This window comes from Cydia strobilella, chromosome 17 (genome assembly GCF_947568885.1).
Source record: "Cydia strobilella chromosome 17, ilCydStro3.1, whole genome shotgun sequence".
Taxonomy (NCBI): domain Eukaryota; kingdom Metazoa; phylum Arthropoda; class Insecta; order Lepidoptera; family Tortricidae; genus Cydia; species Cydia strobilella.
Genome location: NC_086057.1, coordinates 11,186,378 through 11,213,269, shown reverse-complemented (window position 1 = coordinate 11,213,269; position 26,892 = coordinate 11,186,378). Strand labels below are relative to the sequence as shown.

Sequence of the window (26,892 nt, the reverse complement as noted above, 5' to 3'; positions counted from 1 at the left end):
TTAAGACGAGAGTGCATGGAGGACCAATTTCATACAAACGTAGTCCTCATTTTCCTCTCTGGATATTAACATTATTGAAAATATTTTGACACAATTTGTGGTATAGCAACGACAGCTATGCCCCTAAGTTTGACTTTTTCGAATTTTTAATTTTTATAAGAGTTAAAAGCATTTAAAAATTTGTATGAAATCTGTTTTTCGCTCCTAACTTTTACCATAATCAAAAAGTCTAACCCCTACGTTAGACGTACGTTAAAATCTAACGTAGGGGGGGCATAGCTATAGTTAATATACATCCAATTATGTAAAAATATTTTCCATAATGGCAATATCCAGAGAGAAAAATGGGGACTACGTTTGTGTGGCGAAACGGCCGTCCCCTTAAATTGGTATGAAATACTTACAATTGTAAATCAATAATATTCCTAATTTGGTCGATGCTTTGCCGTTTGCTGAAGCCGTCGGTCTCCGACACGATTGGCGCTTTTCTGTCATGCTGTCAACACATGGATCACGACGGTGTATATACAAATATATGCCATACAATCAAACACATAGAGTTCACTTTCGTATGAATTTCATTTACGATTAGTTACAGTAATTTTAGAAGGCGTTATGAGATGAAAATTTAGTCACAATGTAGATGCAGGTCGATTCACCGAAGTAAACATGAATGAAGTAATACATGTGTAATTTTGCATGTCAAAATACACAACAACAGGTTATTAAAGATGTAGTGCATAATTGTTTTGCTATCGTATTTTCTCGGAAACGTTCGTATTTGTCATGCTACTTCAGTCAACCTCAGTACTTTTTGTACCGAGACTGACTGAAATTCAATTCAATTTTCTTTATTTCAATTTAGGCATTAACATAATGCACCTATGAATGTCAAAAAAGTACAGTTGTACAAAATTAAAATTAAACATTCTTCCAAATAATCACAAATCACAACATACATTACAATTAACATACTTAATAAAAAATACAGAATTATTAATAAAATCAATTTCAATTACCCATTTAACAAATTAAACATTTCAATTAATACAAAAAATATATAACAGAATTATAACAAAATCAATTTCAATTATTAAAATTAATTTCAAATAGCAAGACACATACGTGTTTTAGATAATATTTACCTTAGATGACATTGTATATGTACTCAATTTATGTAGCTTTGGTGAATAGGCCTACATTAAAAGTTGCATACTTTGATTTAACTAAATCTATAATTGAACTCAAATGTTAAAATATTGATCTTATAAAGAACGACAATTTCAAATCAAACTGTTAAAATTTCTTATTTACAATTACTAGCTGTTTTGATACATCTCAAACTCATGTACAACCATTCCACATACTCGCACACGTTCAATACGCCCTGACGGCTTTCCACTACAAACAATTGCTTTCCAATACTAAACACAATCCAAATTAAGGATGTTTTTTTTTGTAGTTAAAATATCCCTTTTTCACAGTGGCGGTTAGTCAAATATAACAGTCGGCTAAGCCGGACAAAGTCGATAAGGAAATAGCATTGTTGAGAATTTCTTCTTCAGCAAGATATTCCTTGAAAAAATACTAACCGGCAGTGTGAATACAAAAGAATACTTTTCATGTGTGAGGGAAGCGCGTGTTACACGTGGGGCTGAATGCATCTGCACATTTCATGCGTAAGAAAAATATGTAATACTACTCGCTATATTGATGACCGCGTGGAAACCCGTCAGGCGATACCTGTGGGGTACACAGCCTACATACGCCTCGTACCTCATTAGCGGGTGCGGGTGCGGGTGCGGGTGCGGGCAGCCTCCGGCGGTCGGGCAGGCGCCGGCGCAGCAGGCAGCCGCGCGAGGCGGCCTGGAACGCCACCACGGCGTCCCGCAGGCGCACGTACCAGCGCCGCACGCGGCTGCCGCGGAAGAACGCTTGCACCTTCGTTGCGGCCTCGTGCCGCGCTTGGAGCCATTGTCTGGGAACAAATAGTGTGTTAGGATGTGCAGTATACCTATGAGTAAGGATCGGTTGCCTGTCACTTGTTGAGCTTGCGTATGATACTGTACAATTTTTGCTGTTCGGTGCGGTGGCGCTCCAGCACGGCGCGGCACCAGCGCTGGATGGTGATGATAGACGCCATGATCTGTCAGTCATGTTTAGTATACCTGCAGGCGCCCTGGATGAGCAGGCTGGCGCGGCGCAGCGCGAGGAAGCGGTGGCGCTCCAGCACGGCGCGGAACCAGCGCTGGATGGTGATGATGGACGCCATGATCTGCTGGTGCAGCTTATACTCCAGCTTCGTCTGCTCGCTCTCGCGCATGAAGATTTTCGTCGCACCTGTGTCCGAGAGGAATTGGTTTTAATAAGTTAAAAATCGAAACAATTAATTGATGATTTTGATGACGCAGTGATTAGTAAAGCTATTCCAAAGAAGTCACGAACAGGCAAACTTTTCTACTTCAGTGTTACGCGGAGAAATGAACAATACTATGAAAAATATTATCTTTATTTGTGGCTTTCCTAATAGTGCCCTAACCTAATCTAGATATCATTTGATCCTGCATAGAAATAGAATAGATCGACTTAATAAAGCCAAAATACACGTTTTTATGGCTGCCTATACTTTTTCTAAAATCTATGATTGTCAATCGTCGTTAATTAAAAGGTTAGGGAAGGTCTCCTAAGCTAGGACCATTTTCGCGTAGCGGCACGGGATGTGGTAACTGTCCTCACGGACCCATGAGAACCATCCATGGCCAACGGTATTTAAAAACCAGAATATGTTTTATTACAAACGATATTTCGATATTAAATATTTAAATGACTTACCGAGCTGATAATTATCCCTATCCAAGTTCAACTTGGCCAGAAAGTGCCTAACATCAATCTGCGAGCTGAGCAGTCCCTTCGGCAGCAGTATCCGGTACAATTGTATGAATTCTTCATAGGTGAGCCGGACATTGTATCCGGCCTGCCGGATCCGCACCGTCTCCAGCATGCCCGTGTATCGCAGTTGACGTTGGACAGTTTCCTCGTCGAACACATTTGGGACTTTGTCGCTGTTTGACTTGATGCATCTGTGGGGTGAAGGGTAAATAAAGATGTGGTCTATGGTAGAGACTTAACAGGCGATTTTAGTAATTCGGTTTTCGAAAAGGGTTCGATAATATTTTTTGAATAAGTGGTGTTAAAGCAGGAAATTATTAGTAATAACGGCCATGTTTTATATGTGATGCATGCATCACGTTAATTGATCTCTAATCTCTATTCTACTAGTATTTCTTGTTAAAAATGTTTATTGCAGACTGATTATTAAATCGTTGATTCTACAAGTAAGTACTTGTTTATTTTACAAATTATACATCACCTCGAAAACACCGAAAAAACCAGAAACCCGGTTTTGCTGTTCTACAAAAACCGAAAAACCGGCTTTCAAAAATATGCACGGTTTTGTGACCCCTACGTGGTACGTATTGTATTGTCACAAGAATTCAATAAGATATATGTAACGACAGAGGTGTTTCAATTTTCTTGTGTGTGTCATGGCGACCCTGTGAGGACAAGTCCGCAAAGTTCTAGCCTTTAATGATGTATACCCTCAGCCTTGTGAAATATGTACATTTTAAAATATTAGAACTGTCTAAGATTTTCCCGGCGAGGTCGCCTTGTACGAACTTACACTCTAGTTCCTCAGACCAGGTCAACATTACCTGATGAAGAAGGGGTTGGCCTGGTTGAGCGTCTCCATGAGCGCGGCGAGCGAGTGCTGGAACTGCGCGGCCACGGTGAGCGGCTGCTTCCTCTTGCCGGCCAGCGCCGCCGTCCGGCCCGCGACGGTCTTCACGGACTGCAGGTTCTTGAGCCCCTTCTTGGCGCGCTCGCGCGGCCTGAACGACTTGTATTTCCTGTAACGCTATGCCAATTCAGTACGGGTGTCGGAGTAGGAGCGCATGCGCATACAGTGATAGTGTATCGAATATACATTGAAGGTCAGTGAGGAATAAATGTGTTTTGAAAATTGTTACGGCTGGAATATGGGGTAGCTATGCCTTAGGGCGGTTCAGCTACTAGCGTATAATTCTACGCGGGGTTACGCCGGTGTTGAAGAGTTTTTTGACATATTTTTGTATTGCATAATGTTTAATTGACAGAAATGTCGTTTGGCAGAATTACCTTTTGCATCATATCATTTAGCATACAATCACTTTTATAACCCAGAACTATAGTTTGGCATACTGCTGATGTTCATAATAGTCTTTTAAACGAATATTAATTTCGCAGATAAATGTATTGCATAATATTATCAAGTTGAATTAAAGTTGATCAGATGAATGACCTCAGTCATTTAGTAGGTATCTTAATGTTATGCTCTAGCCTAATCTATTTTTCTTTTTTGTAGGAGGTCGCAGTTCTAACCTAACATACTTTTCAGACAGCCGTCCGTTTTTTTAGTCGGCAAAAGAAATCTTCTGCTGAGTATTATGCTGCAAAATGTATTGTATGCGTAGTAATAGTTATGCAAAATTATCATTCGACTAAAAGTGTTTCTGCGATATATGTTATGCGAAGTGTATTTCTGAAAAACAATATTATGCCAGATGAGGGTAGTCCTTCTGCGGTACGAGCGGGAGCGGGAGTAGGGAAATGTAACGAGCTGACACGCGCGCTACTTTCCCTACATTTGGTTTTTACGAGCTTACACACGTGTACGCGTACGCTCTTATAAAACGCTGGTCTGAAACCGCCCTTATTATGCTAATTGCATGAATGACAATGAGAATTGTTTAAAATGGCACTGAAAACATTATTAGAATTATTTTTTACTTCAAAAGTTTGTGAGAAATTCGCAATACCAAGAAATTTTTCGAAATTAGCAACAACAGTAGACTGTCATCTTATGAGTCTTATTGCCCCATAATCCGTATAATAAATTAAATGTAGGACAAAATGACTTTGAAAACACATTTATTCAGCTTGTAATACCCAAAATTTGTTTACACATATCCGTTGATACCCTGGATAGAAACGAGTTATCACATGGAAACACAAAATGCACGGAAAATTAAAACCCATAGCCGACACCGGAAAACAAGAGCAAGTGTAGATCCCCAACCAATAGCTGCGAATTCATCAAACAAAATCGTCAAATCGATTCGATGGCAATATAAAAGATCGTAACAAGTTAAAAGTAAATACATATTATGTACAACGTTCTATTCTAAGACAATAAAAGATAATGGTACTAAAGTACTCTACAGAGGCTTTGTCAAAAAAAGTATAATAATCTATTCATGCTGCAAGCTAAATTTAGTTGAAAAGTGACTAATTATGAACGTGTAAAGAAATCGTAAATTATAGATATGGAAACGCGATGTGTTCGTCTCATGGCCGCCGGACGTTTGTTTGATGAACGCTGAAGTGCGAGACAGACAGAGAGCGGGCATATAGTCGGAGACACCGCACGTACATAACGATCTGGCTGGCGCGCTGCATGACGTCGGTGTCGTCAAACGTGCGCTCGTCCCGCTCGCGCTCGAGGCGGCGGGTGCGGGTTTCGGCGAGTCTGTAATGTTTTGTCCCTTTCCCCCCGAGTCTCGGCGGCGGCTCGGCGCGCCGCGCGTCCGTGGCACGAGCGACGGCGGGCGCGCGCGGCGTGCTGCGCGCGGTGACGGTGAAAGGAAATGACGATTACAAAATTAATGAAACAGAAAATCTAAACAAATTAAAATCTGATTAAGGTGTGAGTAGTATTGCTTCGCGCATGCATTACTGGTGCCGTTTAGAGTGATTATATGCGCAGGATCTACGGGTGTGGTGATTATGGTACTGGAAAGTCGATCCGAATGGCCGTTAGAGCGTCAGGCTGTGTTTAAAGCGTCTAGATTCAAAATGGGTCTGCGATGAAGCATTAAGCTGACGCAATCGTAGGAGATTTTCAGGATAAAATGTTTACTAAAACTGGGACGGTTACTATATATTATCTAAACACAGCCTCTAGATAAAGATAAAAGGGGTGACTAGGTTTACCGGAGTTAAAAACGACGTCCATGCGTTTAGAGTGCACATAGAACAAAATATAAGCATGCCTCGGTCGGTCACTTACGCAATGCGGTTGATTGCGAGATTGATTGACGACACTGTCGCCAGTTGGCTGATCAACAAGACACATTTCATTACGTCACAATATTGCATAAGCTTACAATACTTATATAATAATACGATATAATCGGGAACATTTATATTTATCAGGTTTCAGACATGCTTATAACACTTAAAATGGGGCGCGAGCACCTAAATATCAAATTTAACCTTTTCGACGCCGTGTCAAACACAAAAGCCGTCTCTCGGACGCCACGTCACCGAAGTGTCACAACTGAAATTGAACTTTATGCACATGCACGTAGGTATATGTTGCTCTGTGGTCTGTGACGGATTAATAAGTCTTTGGCGTTAGACTCTGCGGTGCCGATATATCCGCCATTGGCGTCCAAAAGGTTAAATCGATCGTTCTAGCCGCCAGTTAAAATGTTATCATGTTAGACATTAATAAGTTGCAACTGTTGCAAGTTAGTGTTGGATATTTAATGGTCCTGCAGTCTCATAATAGTCCAAATGTTATCGTCCTTCGGTTTTAAGCTGAACTTTATCTTACAATAATGTACTTACAAAGACATGTTACTTTGTGTGTGACCATTCGATAATTTCGCCGTAACAGGTTGCGTAAACGCTTTCAATTTTAATTTATCGTCTATAAATTATTCAAAAACTCATGTCCATATTAAGATTTCTACTCGGAATGGCGCGATGTGGCACCGTCCTGCCGATCACTGGTTATGATAGATTTAAAAATTGATAAAATATTCAAAATAGTGACTATTATTTTGACTGGTATTTTTTAACAATTAGTGAAAGTATTGAAACCCAAGGACTATGAAGGCTAGAGTCTCACAGAGTCACAGGCGGGGTGTCACACCAATTTGAAAGCAAACCGGAACTTCCCTTTCCTTAACCTCTTGAGTCACGGCTTTTCTGGCTTTTCATACATCGAATCCGTGGGAATTGAAGTTAACTTTTTTGTCGACATGATTTAGTGTCCGCGGTGCTTGAGGAAGTATGGGAGACAAAGTGTCTCGTTTCGGCAAGATGGGGATAGTTAGCCCGGCCACTGGTCCCACTAAACTCACCCGAGAAGGTCAGAGGAGGCGAGCGAGCCGCGCGGCCGCGAGTCTCGCCTGTGCTTCCCCGCCTCTAGTGATGTTAGGTTGCCTCTGCAAGTACGTACAACGTGTAAGTGAAATAACAAAAAACCTGATTCTTATTGTTTTTGTCAGTTTAATGTGATGAATTAAATTATAGTTAGGTGTAATTCGTTTTTTTTTGGCATGACAAATAATGACATCATGTAAATACCTAAATGCATTTTAGATCTAAATTACCAATTCTATTCGAGATCTTATTTATTTTATAACAGATTAAAGATAACTGCAAAAAAAACATAGCATAGCCTAGTCTCAGTCAGATCGATCAGGTTTTTAGTTATTTTAGTTGCACGTCGTATATCGTAGCACGCCGTCGAACGTGGCATTCTCATGGCTGTTCCGATTAGTTTTGTCACGTAACACATAAGGTCGAATTTAGCGTGAGGCGTTTGCACACTTTGACAATTAATGAACCTTACTGGGTGATAAGATTGAGTGATGGTATGTGTGTGTGTGTGTGTGTGTGTGTGTGTGTGTGTGTGGTGAGTAGTGTACTGACCCCAGCAGGCTGTCGTGGTGGTGCAGCGAGCCGCGCGGCAGCGCCCTGGCGGCGCCGTCGCCGCGCAGCCCGCGGTGTGTGTGTGTGTGTGTGTGTGTGTGTGTGTGTGGTGAGTAGTGTACTGACCCCAGCAGGCCGTCGTGGTGGTGCAGCGAGCCGCGCGGCAGCGCCCTGGCGGCGCCGTCGCCGCGCAGCCCGCGGTGTGTGTGTGTGTGTGTGTGTGTGTGGTGAGTAGTGTACTGACCCCAGCAGGTCGTCGTGGTGGTGCAGCGAGCCGCGCGGCAGCGCCCTGGCGGCGCCGTCGCCGCGCAGCCCGCGGTGTGTGTGTGTGTGTGTGTGTGTGTGTGTGTGTGGTGAGTAGTGTACTGACCCCAGCAGGCCGTCGTGGTGGTGCAGCGAGCCGCGCGGCAGCGCCCTGGCGGCGCCGTCGCCGCGCAGCCCGCGGTGTGTGTGTGTGTGTGTGTGTGTGTGTGTGTGTGTGTGTGTGGTGAGTAGTGTACTGACCCCAGCAGGCCGTCGTGGTGGTGCAGCGAGCCGCGCGGCAGCGCCCTGGCGGCGCCGTCGCCGCGCAGCCCGCGGTGTGTGTGTGTGTGTGTGTGTGTGTGGTGAGTAGTGTACTGACCCCAGCAGGTCGTCGTGGTGGTGCAGCGAGCCGCGCGGCAGCGCCCTGGCGGCGCCGTCGCCGCGCAGCCCGCGGTGTGTGTGTGTGTGTGTGTGTGTGTGTGTGGTGAGTAGTGTACTGACCCCAGCAGGCCGTCGTGGTGGTGCAGCGAGCCGCGCGGCAGCGCCCTGGCGGCGCCGTCGCCGCGCAGCCCGCGGTGTGTGTGTGTGTGTGTGTGTGTGTGGTGAGTAGTGTACTGACCCCAGCAGGCCGTCGTGGTGGTGCAGCGAGCCGCGCGGCAGCGCCCTGGCGGCGCCGTCGCCGCGCGCCCGCGGTGTGTGTGTGTGTGTGTGTGTGTGTGTGTGGTGAGTAGTGTACTGACCCCAGCAGGCCGTCGTGGTGCTGCAGCGAGCCGCGCGGCAGCGCCCTGGCGGCGCCGTCGCCGCGCAGCCCGCGGTGGCGCCGCCCCGCCTCCAGGAACGCGAAGTACCCTCTGCAGGACCAAACACAACACATACTTAGACACGTCAAGACAAAACCATACAACTGTTTCATCAACACTCCCGCTATATGTCGTGTCGCTTCCCGATAGCGTATGCACAACTTACTATAAATATACCCAAATCGCTGTAAGTGTGCCCGTAATATATATTTTCAACACATTGCTCAAAACGACGTTTTTATTCCACCGATTTTTGGCTCATAATCCTAGATATTAAACACGCGTGCTTTTTCAGTATATTATAACACAAGTGCTTTTTTATTATATTATCCGACTGAGTTAAGAAGGTAACTGATTGCTAATAATATGCATGGAAACGAAGCCTTCTTTAATTGGTCAGACTGGCGGGCACAGACGTGCCCGACCGCCTGCGCGGTGCGCGGCCCGGCCGGCAGTATGACAGATGCAACACACAATACTAAGTGCCAGTTGCACCATCCGCACTTGACAGACTGATCAACGTCACCCGGCGCGCCGCGGCGGTTTACTATGAAACTTTCCATACAATACAATTTAGCGAACTCTTTAACGATGACAAACAGTTAGTGCAACCGACCCTAACTGTTTTAACAATTCAAATTTGATTAATATTAAAGTTTCTTTTTTTTCCTCGCAAGTGTGTTGAAAAACGTCGTATAAAACGCGTGTGCATTGGTCATTACACACATCGGCTTTCTTATTGCACGCTCGCTTACAGCTCGCGAGCACAATATCGCCTCCTGTGTAATGACCAACTTAGCACACTTGGATTACAATGTACTATTTTTTATTTATTGAGAAACAAACAGTCTTAAAATAAACATATGAGCATCTTAGGTAATAGCTATAACTGTTTTTTTCCTAATTATCGTTTAATTATCATGATCGAAGTACAATTAAAAAGAAAAGATAAGTAGTGTAAACTTGTAGTTGTACATAACAATAGTATATGAATGTATAAAAAAGAGAAAAGACTCAAATTACAAGTACTGACTATCGGGTTGCTTGCAACATTTCACCCTTAATTTAATAAAGAATATTCTTAATAAAGAATATACAGTTATTTTAAACAGGCCTAAATGGCCCAATGTACTGCTAAATAAATCTGCGTCCATACATTTTCATTGTACTGCCTACACGTGCGCCCAATATACGAATGCAATCATGAATGTAATATTTGAAAATTATTTGAAAATTTAAGAATACCAACAGATTTAACACTCATTCAAAATACAATAAAAATAGTGTAGAATTCGAGTAATTGGCCGGGTTTACAAAATAATATTTTAAAAGTACAAGGGCACCTAACAACTTCACTATCTTTGAAAACGTTCTATTAAACTAAATTCAAACAATCAAACGTAGACTTTTGTTCAGCAGAATTTAGAAATGTCAATAAACAATAAGTTGTAAGTACAATAAACAATATTTATAATTATATAAAAAGTCATGCTAATTTAAGTAATTAACTAAATCCAAATCCTGTAAACTCGCTTTTATGTGTATTCCATAGCAGGTTAATATTTGTCATTCATTACCAATATTAAAGACGACACTGGTGCAATGTGAAACCTAATAACCTCAAAAAACTAAGTCTCATGCAACTTTTATCTTAAAGTTACGCCTCAAACAAGATAGATACTGCTAGGTATAGAAACTAAAAAATAAATTAAATACTTCAATCTTTATTTGCAACCAAGTAGATACAGTTTACACCAATACACATGCAACTTAATGCTAGGTAGGTACATACTCAAATCGAAATGATCTTTACAAAAATAAAGATGAGTCTTAGGCAATACGGCCGTTGTCTCGCCTTGCAAGTTTAAGCTACTTGTTTCGTGTTGTTTTATTGTGTGGAACATGCACAAAAACTTCTTATGAGTTGTCATTGATGTGTTATTACACTGACGAACCGCACAAAATTAATACACTTTGGTATTCATATTTAATAATACGAAATAAACAAATTGTTTAATAAGCTCCTAAGGAACGTCTAGAGCGTACGTTTTGTTTATATGACCTTGACGTCACTAGGGACGCCATGACACTTACAAGCGGTTTGGAGCTAAGCGACTTAAAATGTAAAAACTAAAATGTAGTATTTTCCTACTAAACCTTTATTAAATGCAGAAATATGTTATTCATTGTAAATAATTTATGTTTCTTAACATTATAGAACAGTTTTTCAAAATCTGTCATCATGCGTATTAAAATCTACGAAGTCGGTACAGACCTGAAAAAGGCACGAACGATGGCCCAGCGGAACACAGCGACCGGGTCCACACCGACCAACTCACGAACGAACGCGAGGGATGAGTTCTTTAACACGCTCACGATATCTTGCCGCATTAAGTCCAGGTTCTTTTCGCGCATCGCCGTCGCCTGCAAATATTCATGCTTGAGTATCGAAGAAAAGATTGGTTGTTATAATAGTGTGGCTGTAATTCGACGAAAATTCAAACTTTTTTTTGATGTATGTATGTCAGATAATATTTAACCTCTACCGTTCCGTAAACACATTAACGCGACAAGTTACTTCGAAGTCTCACAGACGCGACATCGCACACAAAATTTATTTAATAACCCAAAACCTCTGGGTTTTGAGCTTTTCGACATTTTCTGTGGCTGGGACTCGAGGGGTACAACCCAAACAATACAAAATCCCCCCCCCCCCCCTACATTTCATTAAGTTGCAGCCGCGTTGTCGGTGCGCTTCCATTCTATACTGTAAGCTGGCGATTATGTGTTTTGATTATCCGCGGTTGAATACTTGAATATCGGCTGTAACCACACGTTCGTATGACCCTAAAATACAGTGGTAAAGTAACCTGGTATTTGACCCGGCCGGCGTAATGCCGCACTACGAACGCCGGTTCCCTCCGCTGCGGCTTCTCATAGAACGGGTTGTCTTCGTGCACGGAGTTGAACTTTTGTAGTAGCGTGTCGTTCGTCGCCCAGGGGAAACTGAGAAAAAAAGGCTTTGATTATTTTGTTATACAATTTGTATTTTCAGTAGCACCTCACCTGCCAAACGTAAAAAGTTGTTTCTTTCATCACATTGACACATAAGCGTAGTGCAGTGTACGAACAATTTGTTCGTCACTTATAGAAGAGTGACTCTTCCCTCATTTTTAATCAACATTACAATGAACCTACTCGAATAAAAATGAAAATATATTCTTGTCGCCCCTTGAAAAAGGTGACTAATTCATCTACAGCTTCTTTATTCAGTCACCTTTGACACCTCTGGAGTTGCAGGCATTCAAAGGCGGTAACCCCTTATCCTCAAGCGAGCCGTATATTTGTTCGTATGAAAAAATAATAAATTTAACGCCTGGCCACTTATAGGTATTATTGGACGTGAACACTCACTTGCACTGGTCGTCCAGCACGCACAGCAGGCCGCCCGGCTTGCCCTCGATGAGCTGCAGGCAGCCCGTGTTGTCCGAGAAGCCGATGTCCGTCCACCGGATGCCCTCCCGCCGGTACTCCTCCTGTCCGTACTGGAACACTCACTTGCACTGGTCGTCCAGCACGCACAGCAGGCCGCCCGGCTTGCCCTCGATGAGCTGCAGGCAGCCCGTGTTGTCCGAGAAGCCGATGTCCGTCCACCGGATGCCCTCCCGCCGGTACTCCTCCTGTCCGTACTGGAACACTCACTTGCACTGGTCGTCCAGCACGCACAGCAGGCCGCCCGGCTTGCCCTCGATGAGCTGCAGGCAGCCCGTGTTGTCCGAGAAGCCGATGTCCGTCCACCGGATGCCCTCCCGCCGGTACTCCTCCTGTCCGTACTGGAACACTCACTTGCACTGGTCGTCCAGCACGCACAGCAGGCCGCCCGGCTTGCCCTCGATGAGCTGCAGGCAGCCCGTGTTGTCCGAGAAGCCGATGTCCGTCCACCGGATGCCCTCCCGCCGGTACTCCTCCTGTCCGTACTGGAACACTCACTTGCACTGGTCGTCCAGCACGCACAGCAGGCCGCCCGGCTTGCCCTCGATGAGCTGCAGGCAGCCCGTGTTGTCCGAGAAGCCGATGTCCGTCCACCGGATGCCCTCCCGCCGGTACTCCTCCTGTCCGTACTGGAACACTCACTTGCACTGGTCGTCCAGCACGCACAGCAGGCCGCCCGGCTTGCCCTCGATGAGCTGCAGGCAGCCCGTGTTGTCCGAGAAGCCGATGTCCGTCCACCGGATGCCCTCCCGCCGGTACTCCTCCTGTTCGTATTTGAACACGTGCTGGTTGAAGTAGTACTGCAGGTGCTCGTTCGCGTAGTTGATACAGAGCTGCTCGAAGCTGTTACTGGGGCCGAAGTCTTCAAAACCGAATATGTCTAGCACGCCTGAAATGGTTATAGTTTATTGGTCAGATCAAATCGTAATTTAAAACAGCTATAGCAATAAAAAAAACATTTGACAAGGCTTTATCCCAACATGCAGAGCTAACCAATCTTTGAGGAACGCTTTTATACAGCCTGTGGTGGTGAGTTGGCAGATATGACGACGACGAATTATTGTATGGATATTCGCAAACAGGAGAAAACTAAACTAAACTGAGTACGCTGCGCTCTCTGTAACACTCCTGACGCGACTAGAGATATGGGCCATTGGGCGCATTTGTTTTATAGAAACAGGGAGGCAATTGTTGCCTATGCTACATACCGATACTGTGGCCCTGGTGGTCCCGCAGCGTATCCTTCTTGGAGAGCAGCGCGTGGTTGACCTGCATGACGATCCAGTCGAACAGCGCTCCGTACAGGCACTTGGCCATTGCGTCGCGAGTCGCTATAGCTTCTCCCATTCTGTAACGAAACAATATTGTTATTTGAGATAGTGTGATGTATATTGAATGCCAAGGACCGCGTGTAATATGATTCGAGCCCTACATCCCAGAGTGAAAGAGAATGAAAGAAGAAAAGAGCATAAGGTTTCCACAGATGCCATCTAGGGACATGAAGTTCCGAAGGTCGTAGTTATGGTACCTACTCAAATAATAAAAGTAGGTTTAAAAGATTTTTTAAGTTACTATCTTGTCTGTGACAGCTGCCAGGGTCAGTGCTTATATAACGTAAGCAACCTTAGTATACTAAAACATAAAATGCCATACTCTATACTACGCTTATTATACACGCACTTGCACTCTGTAATTAACTATGGTATCTCTAGTTATGGGAGAACATATAATACATACCTACAAAAAATATACAATATTCAAATAAGATTACTAAAAACCATTGTTCCTTTAAAAATAAAACTTCAATATAAAAATAATTATCATAAATTGTTTAAATACTGTAGAATATTTAGTGTATATGATAAAGCAAAACTAGCTGTGATATTAGAATATAAACACTTGTTGGGGCAGCTGGACAGGTATAAGAGACCATCCCACCTCCGGACCTTAACCAATGAACCATACTTTAAAACACCTAAAAAAAATACCAATGAATATGGGAATAGGCTCTGGCCAATATACCTACCTAGAATCCTGAACAGCTTACCCAAACAAGTAGTAGAAATGTTAGAAAAACATCCTGATAAAGCAAAGAATACACTTAAGAAAGCACTGATTAACACTAACTAATGTAAGTTAAAACTAATATAAAATAACATGTAAGCACTATAGAACTAAAACAAATAACACATATATAATTAAGGCTAAGCTTAGTTAAAATAATCTTAAAATATAGAGATTGTAACTGAGTAAAGACGAATGTTTACCTCTTATGTAATAAACAGTTTAAATTTTAAAAAAATTTAAACGATCGTGTTTGATCTCTGCTACTGTACCTGTAGTTGATGACGAGCGTCTCGCCCGAGGCGCGCGCGCGCTTGGACGTGAGCGCGGCCAGCAAGGTCTCCTGCTTGACGCGCAGCAGCGACGAGATCAGCGACACCACCTCGGGGTTGCGCACGCCCACCGCCTCGTCGTGGTGATATGATTTGCGTTGAGGTTGGAACTCGACGTTGCCTGAAAACATTCAATGATCATCATTCATTATATCATAATGTACGATGTGCAGTCGGGTGGCCATTTACATATGGAATGTAACTGCCCTCCAGAAGGTTCAAATCTCTTCGACACTTGTAAGCCGTGTCGTACCCCGTCTCCAGCCAGACTGCCAGCAAGGAGGTCGTTGAATTTAGCAACAATTAATAACACATTAATAACAGACTTCAATGGCTGTGCCATCCAAAATACTCAGTTAAGAACCAGTAAAAGTGGTATTCCGTGCTACTGATGCGATTGGGATGGAAGCTCCTACCCTACCACTTAACTTAGTTGATGAGGAAAGTGATAACTTAGTTTGGAAATACTCTGGGTGACAGTATTTAATGTATGGTTACTTAGAGTTTAGAGTAATATTACAGGAGTAGATAATCGTGGCTTCACCATAGACCAGTAATGTGTAGGTTGCTATACCATACACATCATCGTATTGGAGGAACTATGTGATATTATTGTTAGGAGCAATGGAAACTTCACATACATCCGTAAATCTTTTACCGATGTAAGCGATATGTAACTTATATTGCCTGCTTAGCAGCAGGAAGGCTTCTTAACAAACGGATTAAATTGACTGTGTCTTATCCGCGATCTTGAAGAAGGAGATCAAACTAAACGGAACAATATACGACTTGCATTCTGGGAATAAACCAGTTCGAATAATGGCTGAAACACATAAATTTGTTGACCTCTTTTCTATTTACATTTTAGTTTCGCTGAAGCGTATTTTCCTCAGTAAGTGATAAAAATAGTCTGTTTATTAATATGTATAATGCCAAAACACCTTGAAGTGACTTTGAACCAAATATTTTAACTAAATATTTATAATTTCTCATTGCAATTATCTCATTCCAATTGCAAATGTTATCATTATGCAGTTATTTTTTCAAGGAATTTGTAACAAGCCTAAAAATGCATTATTAAACGATATATTGAACCTTATTTAGTAATTTTATACTAAAGCAATAACTAATTATAATTACTTTTATTATAATAAATATTAAGTAATTAACTGATAAATCAAGGGTCAACAAACTAATTCGTTTGTATAATGATACCTTGAACTCATTGCAGATATCAGTGTTAAGTATTTACGAGTAAGCGATTATCGAAGGAGTTATCTATGTTTATCTCACAGATAGGCAAAACGCGCGTAGATAAAGAATAATTTAATCCGTCGTGTTGATTTGGATTGGCACAAAAGAAAATTTATAAGGAATTGGAATTTTGGTACATATAGTTGGTCAAACCAAATTGTCAGTAAATAAGAATAAAATAAACTATACTCGTTCTTTTTTTATTTGGGTACTAGTACTAGTGTAAGACAAAGATAGTATGATTCTCTCTGTCTATGTTTGAAATGAGACAGTTCCTTGACAAACTATATGTTTTCTTACGTTTAGAAGGCTGTAACTTCGTACCCAAAAAGGATTTCCACCTCAATCACCTCAATTCATCAAAATGGGCTCCATACCTTCGACGCTATAGTGAACAATAAATACCCAATAAATAATAGTTATAAATACGTAGAATGCTAAATCCATAAGCGTAAATTTAGCTTTGTCATTATTAGATTAAAATTGTTGACATGCTTAGATTCCTTCCTTCCTTAGATTGTCGGGTCCGGTATTTGACGGTATTTAAAACAAATTATTTTACACCATGCATGAAATAAAAGCACCAAAAGATTAATAGACAAACATAGACAGCAGTTATTTTTAGACACAATTTCTATTTAAAAACCCGTATAAAACTATAAAGAGTAGGTCATTTGATTGTGACGTCACATGCTAGTGTTTCATATAAATTCCATAGTTGCAAAATCATTTTGACAGTTCGAAAAAAGAAACCGATTAGTCAAAAATGAATGAATAAATGTTGAATAGTCAAATACCCTATTCAAGAATCACAAAACTGGAAACATACCTAAAAGTAGAACTGCAGATAGAACTGCGAAGAGCCTCCTCTGTTTGTCCATGGTAAAGCCAACCATCTCCATGGACTGCTTGAGGCGCGAGAACTCGTACTGCTCGTCCACACCCGGCACCACGCTGCAGCCCGTGCGCGACAAGTAGTGGTACTTGTCCACACTGAGCAAATGCAGTTGCTCTCTTTCCTGCTCCGATGCACCCGCCAACAAGTAGTAAAACACATGGTAATTCCGCTCGTTGCGCCCCTGACTGCATATCCTCGACTTCTCCAGCAGATACTTTTGCACAACAGCTCCATGAACCATGCCATTCTCCTTGTAATTTACTTGGATGAACTTCCCGAAACGACTGGAGTTGTTATTGTGGGCAGTTTTAGCGTTTCCGAACGCCTCTAACACCGGCCCTGCGCTTAGTATCGTTTGCTCGACGCCGCTGCCGTGCGAACCCTTCTGACTGAGCGCCGTCAAATGATGCAACAGGAAATTCGTACTCTCTGTTTTCCCGGAACCACTTTCTCCACTGATCACTATGCACTGGTTGTTTCTCTCGCGGACCATATGATGGTAAGCCGCGTCAGCGACCGCGAAAATGTGCGGCGGAAGACTTGACCCTATCCTCTTATTCTGGTATAGCTTCACATACTTCGGGTTGTAGATAGGATAGAATTTGAAAGGGTTGAGAGCTATTAATATAGAACCGACGTATGTGTAAATGTATCCGGCGGCAAATCTCGCTCGCAAGTTATCCAATAGAGTCTGTTCATTTAGTTCCGGTAGCTGGCATAGGTCTGGATATTCGCGGTCTTTCGGCTGATACAGAAACCTCTGGAAGTAGTCTTTTATTAGCTGCGGGTCGACCGAAAAGTTCTCCATCCACGGTTCGTCTGGTATTTTCTCACGCAGGTAGAACCTAAAAATAGACATAGAAAATATTAGTTATCTCAGTTGAGTGATCATGAAAGGCCGATATACAGATTTTATTTACTTATGAGTCAGTCAGAGCGGGATGAAATCTAAACATTTGTGTTGCAGAATATTTTTAGTCGTTTGGCGGCGACTTTCAGTCGCGGGCGCTCGGGCAGGAAGGCATACGCGTTATCGGCGCGGAGCAGGATACATGCGTCACCGCCTGACATTAAATTATCCTCAAATCACTGTTCGACTTTTAAAACCCTGTGGGAGTTTAAACGAGCGCCTAATTATTAGACTCCATTAAGATGCTCATACTCATCGAGACCATATACAGAGATTAATTACTATAACTAGCGAGTATGATTCATACCTAGACATTGTCGACATTGCTTCGTTATAAATAGTGTTGCGGCGACAAAGCGATTAAACAAACAGATACATAAACAAAACTGTAGTTATGCAAAAGCGTGTAAGCAAGGTCTCCCGAACGCATGCACTTGCGTGGTAATTATTGCGGACCATGATTGTGCGCGGCTCCGGCACAGCACGTTCATGGGGAAAATGTTCACATTTTCCTAACTTCAGGACAAATAGCTATTAAACATAGAATTATTTATAATGGAATTTATTATTCCTTACTTCTCTCCGTACTGTGTTAGGCATGCGATCACGCGTGTACGTTAGATTTGTAAATAAACGTTCGCGTAGGTACAGGCTGATACTTAATAATCAATGAATAGGATCGAATGTCACGTTGAGATGGATGGCATAACGAAAAGTCCGTTACATCTTTCAAAGAACGATTCCGGAACTGTTGCCACGGAAAAGTAATTATCTGAAGTGCATTAGTTGTCTCAAAGGACTACATACATAATTTGTCGGTACCAAAATATACGTTATGGCGAATGCGCTTAGCGTGGCCCGCGTTAGCATTGGAGCAAAATAAATAACGTAAGCGACGTTATTTTCAAAATAACGTGGGAAAATTTGGCTCGGCCTCTAAGCAATCCGTTGGTTCCCGAATAATTAACAAATTAGGTTGCCTACTAAACAAATTCCTCTCATGGCTCAATTAGTTTTATAACAACAACCATGATGGGTTGATGAGTAATACGGTGCGAACATTCCGAGTTAATCCCCATGACGACAATTTCGGGAAACTATTACCAAATCACAGTCTAGATAACTTAGGTGAAGTTGCATTTTCAACAAATGTAGTAGGATAATAATAAAAATATGACTGAGTCATATGGGCCGCAGCCGCAATTACCTTTCTAGTGTCATTACTTGTTGCAAGAAATATCAAGGTTAACAATTATGAACCGGGCTGTCTACATTCAGCGTTTATGTATACCCTTCGTGTAGTTAATAGATCATTACGATACAAGTGCGAAAAATAAGAAATTCGCAACGAGTGGCTATAAGTGGTTTTAAATCGACACGAGTTGCGAATTACCTTTTCGCACGTGTATTGTACAACGTTTTACAGTACATATGGCCATGGCCCTTTAAATTTTCCACATACGCACGTACATAGTGCTAGTTACCGCACTAGGGCGGTAAATTAGCACCATATGTACTGTAAAGTTAAGTACATATTGCAATGTTAAAAAACTACAAGTTACACGTAAAACAAATATAAAAGAAAATAAAAACACGATTTTGACTATGTCACTAATTTAAATAGTGGCGGATCAAATGAAGCCTAACGAGTTAATATCCTTAAATTCCTTTAGGATGTAGAGCGAATATAAAAATACATACACTCACAACGCTATTTAGTTACATACTACTCATATACCTATGTAATATGAGTAGTATGTAACTAAATAATCGGCATTAGGAGAAAAAAGACAAATAAAATCATAGTTGTCGCGGGCTCAATTCGTGGTTGAGATTCGGGTTGCATTATTTGTATCTTTTTTCTTAATATGTTAAACGAAAGTGACGCAACACAATATTATCGCTGCGTAAACTAGAACTTCCTGAATATAGCACAAAATACAGCCGGCGCCCACCCACTCAGGGTCTAATTTAAATGCTTGCAAATTTACCTTGACCTTACAGATTAACATGATAATCTCTCAACAATGTATTAACTCTGATTTAGTGTGTTACGTGCTTCTTACGAATTTTGGAAACAAATTAAAATGATAATAACGAATCTGAAACGGTACGGAGTCACGCTACTCACTCAGGCACTGTTAGTGCTTGAAAATGGAGACCTAGGCTCTCCGAAACATGTCGCGCGAGTGACTAAAAATACGTGAGTGAAACCGCTAAGTTAGCTAAGGAACAACAGGCGGTCTTATCGCTAAAAAGCGATCTCTTCCAGACAACTATCGGGTAGTAGAAATTACCGCAAGGAAAAATATGTATAAGGGTAGCAAAAATAAATGGAGAATAAACGGGGAAAAAAATCAGCACAAATAAATAAACATGTATAACAATACAAATACATGCATCAATGTAATATATAAACCCTATTGTCATCCGCTTAAAGATAAATTTCAATGAAACCCTGTCTTATTATGTCTGCAACCGTTTAGGCTGTGCATTGTTTGTTTTACGGGACTCTAATATATTGAAGGTTTACCTATAGTACTGTCCGGAGGTGCTGTTAGGCCACAGCAGCATGACGGCCACGGGCGACTCGTTGGGCCCGAGCCTGCGCTCCTTGCACTCGCCGCTGACCACGTCTCCCACCACCTGGATGGTATACCTCATATAAATAACCCTCCTCATCTTAGCCCTTTCCGTTTGTAGTCACTCATGCACATGCAGTACGCAGTACGAATACGATTGTTGTCTATCCATTTAACTCAGAAAATAACCTAGACTAGGCCTACTTGGGAGCAGGCTGGCCTTCTCGCGATGTTTTCTTCCACCGAAAAGTTCACATGATGCATGAATTACAATTTTACATAACTATATACAATATACATAACTTTTAATTTCAGGTGATACTTGGTAGTTTGTCGAAAATATATATTTGTTTATTAATAATAATTCATATTACATGTCAGTTTTCATAATTACATTAAAATTAGTATAAAATAAATTTAAATGGTTAAAACAATAACGAAAATACCTACAATAACATTAGGTAATTGTTCAGTTCATAAAATCTGCAAAGCTGTAGAAAGTCTGCTCGATAAGCCTAGATTTAAAACTGGTCAGTGACGGCGCATCTGTGACGTTTAATTGATATAATTTATATGTGTCTGTGGTATCATAGCTCCAAATGATCATCCACTCATCCCTTTTCATTATTATCTATATACGACACTGCAATAAACACGGAAATTTTCTAAGTAACACTACAATAGCAAATAAACTAATCAGCACGTTTTGCATAACAAAATAACACCTACAAGCTAGAGAGTCAAGTGTTACATTTAATAATTAAGGCCATACTCAGCCCACGGCACAGGTGCAGCGAAGAATGCATCTCGGAATCTAATGTGACTAATGATGTAATGTAATATGACAAACAATAAGGATATGTCTATAAGAGTGACTAAGACAAAAAAGTTTATCATTGTTTCCTGTTACACTTTAACAAATCTGCTGAAACATATCAGTCGGTTCCAGTGTATTGGAGATTGGAGTCATTCCAAATCACTTCTGCCACTTTCGAAATGGGTTCAGAGGGGGCATGTGCCCCGGGCGCCGTCCATAAGGGGGCGCCAAAATAAACCTGGCCCATCTGGTAATCTGGCCCACACCGCAAAAGAGAAAGCCAATCTCAGACACACACACACACACACACACACACACACACACGAATCACACGATGTATCTCACACGCCGCTGGGCCATTGAGTCATGGTGAGGAACTGGCAGTCAGCCTGGATATAGCAAAGTGGTCTGGGTTTCCTTTCTGTCAAAGTTACCATCGTATGGACCGCCCAAGGGACTATGCTAAGCTATGCTAGGGATTGCTAGCTTTTAGAGCCATAGTAGACGGAAGCTGCGTTCCTTCCGTTCCGTTCCTGCTCTCTCCAACCCTGTTTTTAGGGTTCCGTACCCAAAGGGTAAAAACGGGACCGAGTAATAGTACTAAGACTTCGCTGTCTGTCTGTCTGTCCGTCTGTCACCAGGCTGTATCTCATGAACCGTGATAGCTAGAGATGATGTATTTCTGTTGCCGCTATAATAACAAAAACTAAAAACAGAATAAAATAAATATTTAAGTGGGGCTCCCATACAACAATGGGGACAACAGTACGGGATGCCCATGTAAAAAGCATATCGAGAGCACTCTATTCAGACTTTCGAGATAGGGTCATCGCATTTGAAATGATGTGTCCTGCCGAGTTTGTTGCCGGTCCCATATTTGGATACCCACCTCCAATTGAGGGGGGATTTAAATCTTTTCGAGGCAGAGGTGTAGGGTTAGAGCCGGCGTAGCTTTATTTGACGTTCATAAGCGCATCGTAATATGCCCGACTATCTTCTTTCTTTGAATTTCATTTAGTTAAATATTGCTTATTGTTTTTATTAAAGATATATCATTATTCAAGTTTCTTGGAAAATCAAGCAGCATTTTTGAGAATTTTTGTAAAGCTTCTTTACATACATATTTTTCAGAATAATGCATTCTCTTCATTATAAATAAGGAAAAAAGTTTGCCATGGAAATAAACTATTACAATGTTAAAAAAATTATGTCTGAAATACAATAATCCTATTAACTTATTAAAATATGGTTACATACCTCTGCCAGTTCATATGGTCCTCCCGAGCCATTGTTTAAGTTTAGTTTGTCAGCAATGCAACAAACTATCTCATCGGAGCTGGTCTGTTTGGACGCTTCCACGGACAGAGCCTCATATTGTGCTGAGAGTGCACCCACAAACACCTAAACAATAAAAACACATTATATAATCCTACAAAGATAAATAGAAAACTTGGCATTTTCTACCATGGCCATTTCACACCACCCAACTCAGGTAAAACTTGGGGTAGCCTGGCGTAGTGTACTACACTGGATTAGTGACATGATTTCCATAGAATAGGGGTCTGTAATCTTTGAACCAAATCCAATCCATAAGTCCTTGCTTTTGGCTCACGGAATATAAAACAGTAAATGCCTGCACAAACCGGCGGAGCGCAGCGCAGATAACCGAGGAGGATTTATTCCGCGCAGCGCACACCGATGAAATAAAATCCCCCGCGTGACACCGACGGCCGGTGCACCAGGGAGCACTTTGGCGGATGCCGCGGCATCCCGCCGCCTACCGCCGTGTGTACTCTATTAAAAGGGATTATTGACTAAATGTGCACGAGTTCTCCCCCGTCGTCCGCCAAGTTGCGCCAAGCCTTCCCCTCCCGCAGCCCCGCTATCCCGGCACACTCGGAGGGCCTTGGCGCATACCGAGAGATGCCGCGGCATGCCGGGGCCTACAGCCGCGGTATCCTCTAACATGCTCCTCAATGCTGCGGAGGGAGTAACAATCCTCCGTGATGCTCCGAGGTCGGTCTCAGAGCATTCCAATTTATATCTGAATGTCATTGAAATAGGGAAGAATATACATTGGTAAATTTAAAGTGATCAGGCCTTTATTGGTGTTATTGTTCCTGTTTTCTTATCATTTAACAAAAGATGGTGACAAAACCTTTGAAGTTCAAACTTCTGAGGTCATAAACAGCTCTTTATTTTATTATTGTTACTTGCCTTAAACACGTGCATCATTACATTACGTGCATATGGTTTACTTGGAAATGATGATCTCCAATTAAACACACCAGGTGCCTATCTTGTATCAGTCCTAAACCAACTTTGAAAATGTTAACATGGTCAGTAATAATGTTGGGAGATATTTGAACTGAGTCAATCTACTGTTGCTACCATTTGGAAAAACAGGAAAACAATTCTGCAGGCGGAGCTGGAGGGAAAGACTCCTAAAAAATTAAGGAAGCCAAATTTATTTGATGTGAATGTGGTTGTTTGTTTTTCTTCACTCCATATAACGATAACTCTATAATGATAAAAAATGCTTGGTCCCTTGAGATTCGTTAAGAGTTTACATTTTACTTTCAAAGCCCAAAGAACCATAGAGCAAATACCATAACATGAGAATATAACGACTGTTTGTCCCTGACGTTCCCAGGATGGCTCTCAGGCCCCGCCGACGCGACTTATTGGCAGTGCCGGCGGCTCGCACTGTGTCGCGTAACAATTTGCCACTTCTACGTGCTCTCACACTATTGAATGCGCTCCTGACATCAGCTACTGACTGTGATATGTTTGCATGGCGATGGACGGCTGTGTGCAGTAAATGTCTGAGGTTTTGTGAGAGGATGGATGATAGGTGCTCAATGGTAGTAATTTAGTGTTGTAAATATATCATAGTAATAGTTGTAATTTAAATGTAATTAACTTTCATGGTGCATTCGTTTTACACTGTCATGTCATGTAAATGTGTTTTCAATAAATAAATAAAATAAATAATATAAGGTTATCAACATAGGTTTAAGAAGCAATTTTCCTCATCTTTCCAATATTAGTAGATTATTTTTAATACTATTTTGTACCTCTTAGACTAGCATAGCGTGATCTTGTTTATTTACATATATGCTAGCAAGTGAAAACTGCTCGCTTTTTAGATGTTTTTTTGATAATATCTTCAGTCACTCAAATACTTAATACACAGAACTGTATAAGCACAGTGGCCTAAAAAATAAACACAATGGTTGTTGATTTGTGGAAAATGCCCAGTTTTCATAACTGTATATTAAAAATGTATAAGCCTTTTTACAGAAAGATTTATATTGTTTAAATAAACTGGTCATTGTATTTTTGTTGCTCGAAATAGTTTTGGTATTTTGACAAAGATTTGTCTCTCGAATAAATACTTTAGAAAGGGCTATAACTAAAGAGCAAATTTTCATACCACTGTTTGCAATATCACTAAAACCTTATCAAAATGTTGTTTGAGCATCCTGTGGCAGCTAGCCTTGAAAATGTGATGTGTCACTGACCTGCACAATGTATCTGTGATTTTCTGCGTGAGCCATCCTGTGGCATCCTAATGCTGGCAGCTTGATGTCAGCGGTGAATCCTTGATCCTCATTTTGCACTTCCACTGTACATTTGTTGAGCACACACAAACATGCGAATGGGCATTTAAACAACACAAGATATTTATTTTTCTGGTATGAGCACTTATAATCGCAAAAAGATTGACTGCAGTAAAGTCCGAGCGTGCATTTATGTTGTATTTAGACAATATTGCCGAAAAGCGGGTTTCTTGCACCTGACCCCCAGAGAGCTGTACTCAACCGTGACAGATCCATAAAATGTCATGTCCCGACAAATACTGGTCTCTTACGGCGTTGCTACGTTGCTTGTTTGATATCCTGGTGCCTCTCTATTTGTAAAATGCTCGGACCCGTAGTACACAAAGAAGAGAAATCTTAGATTTGGGTCACATGCTGATTAATTGGAATGGTCTCTTGGAACTCTCTTCTCGTTTCTTCAGTATAACTCCTCGGTAAACGCTTCAACGGACGAATTAGCCACCGGTAAGCACACGTTAATGCAAATAAAATAATCTCATTAAAGACAAAAATAACACTAAGTGCAGCGAAATCGGTGTCTCCAACAACCTGTTATTTGTCAAACACGACTTTTGTTAACACACCACGTATTCGCACCCGTTGAACTTCTGCAATTTTTATGACCATGAAACCGTTTTTCACTTTATAAAGCTTCTGTTATCATTAATATTTTACTTCAAGTTACTGAAATTGTTTTCTTGAAATCTGTACTACAGAACCTCCATTTTTATTTGTGTCTGATAGAATTGAATCGTGTATCTAAATGTAATTATTTCAAAGTGCTTTTGAAATGTATAGCATTCGTCACATTGTTTTAGCATTCGTACTTGGTAGTATTATAGCATAGACAATATTACGTAGAGTCCAACATAGACTAACCATGGTTGTATTATGGATGGTATAGAAAGGACGTCAATCTCTTATGGCAGAATTGGGCAGAATTGTTGCAAAAGTGACCGCTTTCAGCTGTAAATAATATAGTTGATCAAACCAAATTGGTAGTAAATAAGAACAAAAAAAACTATACTCATCCTTTTCTTTTGGGTGCTAGTACTAGTGTAAGACAAAGATAGTATGATTCTCTCTGTCTATGTTTGAAATGAGACAGTCTCTTGAAAACCTATAGTTATAGACGCGGCACCGAGCGACCGGGGATAAGAGAGAGAATATTCATATAAAATTTGGGCTGCATAGGATTTTCTCTCTTTCACTCTTATAAATTTCGGTATTTCGCCATCGCCTCCTACCTATGATGCCACCCGGTCGGTGATAAGGACAAAGCATGGCACTATTTACTCTTTCCTCTTATAGGAATCGCAATAAGACTATCTTTTTCTATCAAAGAGTGTCAGGCCCTTGGAAATGAGACAGTCCTTTGACACACTATAGTTCCTAATCTCTCCGGTGGCGCTAGGTAGGCTCTGAGCATGCTCTGAGACTAAAGAGTATTGTAAAGAACACACCGTCGCACCGCACCAAGGTCATTGTGCGACGCATCCATAAGTAAGAGCGAGAATGCGTCGCACAATGAGCTTGGTGCGGTGCGATGGTGTGGTACGAAATTATATATAGGAGACTCTATAGGGCCCTCCACACTCATGCGCGAATCGCGGCTTCGCGCCGTGATTCGCGCATGAGTGTGGAGGCCCTTTTGACATGACCCATAGAGGTATAATAATGTAGAGATGAAATGGGGGAGGGGCAGCAAATAATTCGACCAAAATTACGTAGGTTGTTTATGGTATCTTGTCAGGAATGTTAAAAAGTGTTTTTAATTTTGTCGCATTGCGTATGTTCTGTCCCTCACGGTCGCACGGGTGCACATCTATAAGCCTGACCAGAATATATGATCATGCGCTATGTTGCGGAATTTCATTGGAACTAATTTCTTACACTGGCAATAATTTTAATGATAGGCTGTCACTGTTATCAATGTCATTGTGGCGGTTTACTTGAATAATGCTAAGTGTTGAATTATGGATGGACTTCCGGTTCGAGCGCCATCTTGATAGTTAGCATCGTGATTAATTACTTTGTTTTTTGCTTATTAATATTGTTTAAAGTGTAATATCGATAGCTTATTATACAGTAAACTAATGTGGTAGTGTGCAGTGAATGGAGAATTAATTTTGAAGCG

General features: G+C 41.5%; 1 protein-coding gene across 1 annotated transcript in view; it reads right to left on the bottom strand.

Moving 5' to 3' along the window:
• The window catches only part of LOC134749099 (unconventional myosin-IXb-like), a 53,249-nt gene extending 27,728 nt beyond the window's left edge, over positions 1 to 25,521 (bottom strand). Inside the window, 17 exon segments of the mRNA XM_063684003.1 lie at positions 405 to 496; positions 1,777 to 1,978; positions 2,169 to 2,340; positions 2,833 to 3,080; positions 3,714 to 3,908; positions 5,471 to 5,659; positions 7,188 to 7,271; positions 8,745 to 8,855; positions 11,080 to 11,228; positions 11,675 to 11,810; positions 12,939 to 13,185; positions 13,505 to 13,644; positions 14,633 to 14,813; positions 16,776 to 17,689; positions 20,288 to 20,400; positions 22,411 to 22,554; positions 24,678 to 25,521. Coding sequence (XP_063540073.1) covers positions 405 to 496; positions 1,777 to 1,978; positions 2,169 to 2,340; positions 2,833 to 3,080; positions 3,714 to 3,908; positions 5,471 to 5,659; positions 7,188 to 7,271; positions 8,745 to 8,855; positions 11,080 to 11,228; positions 11,675 to 11,810; positions 12,939 to 13,185; positions 13,505 to 13,644; positions 14,633 to 14,813; positions 16,776 to 17,689; positions 20,288 to 20,400; positions 22,411 to 22,554; positions 24,678 to 24,713 — 3,353 coding nt within the window. The 5' untranslated portion in view covers positions 24,714 to 25,521.
• Positions 25,522 to 26,892: the final 1,371 nt, after the last annotated feature.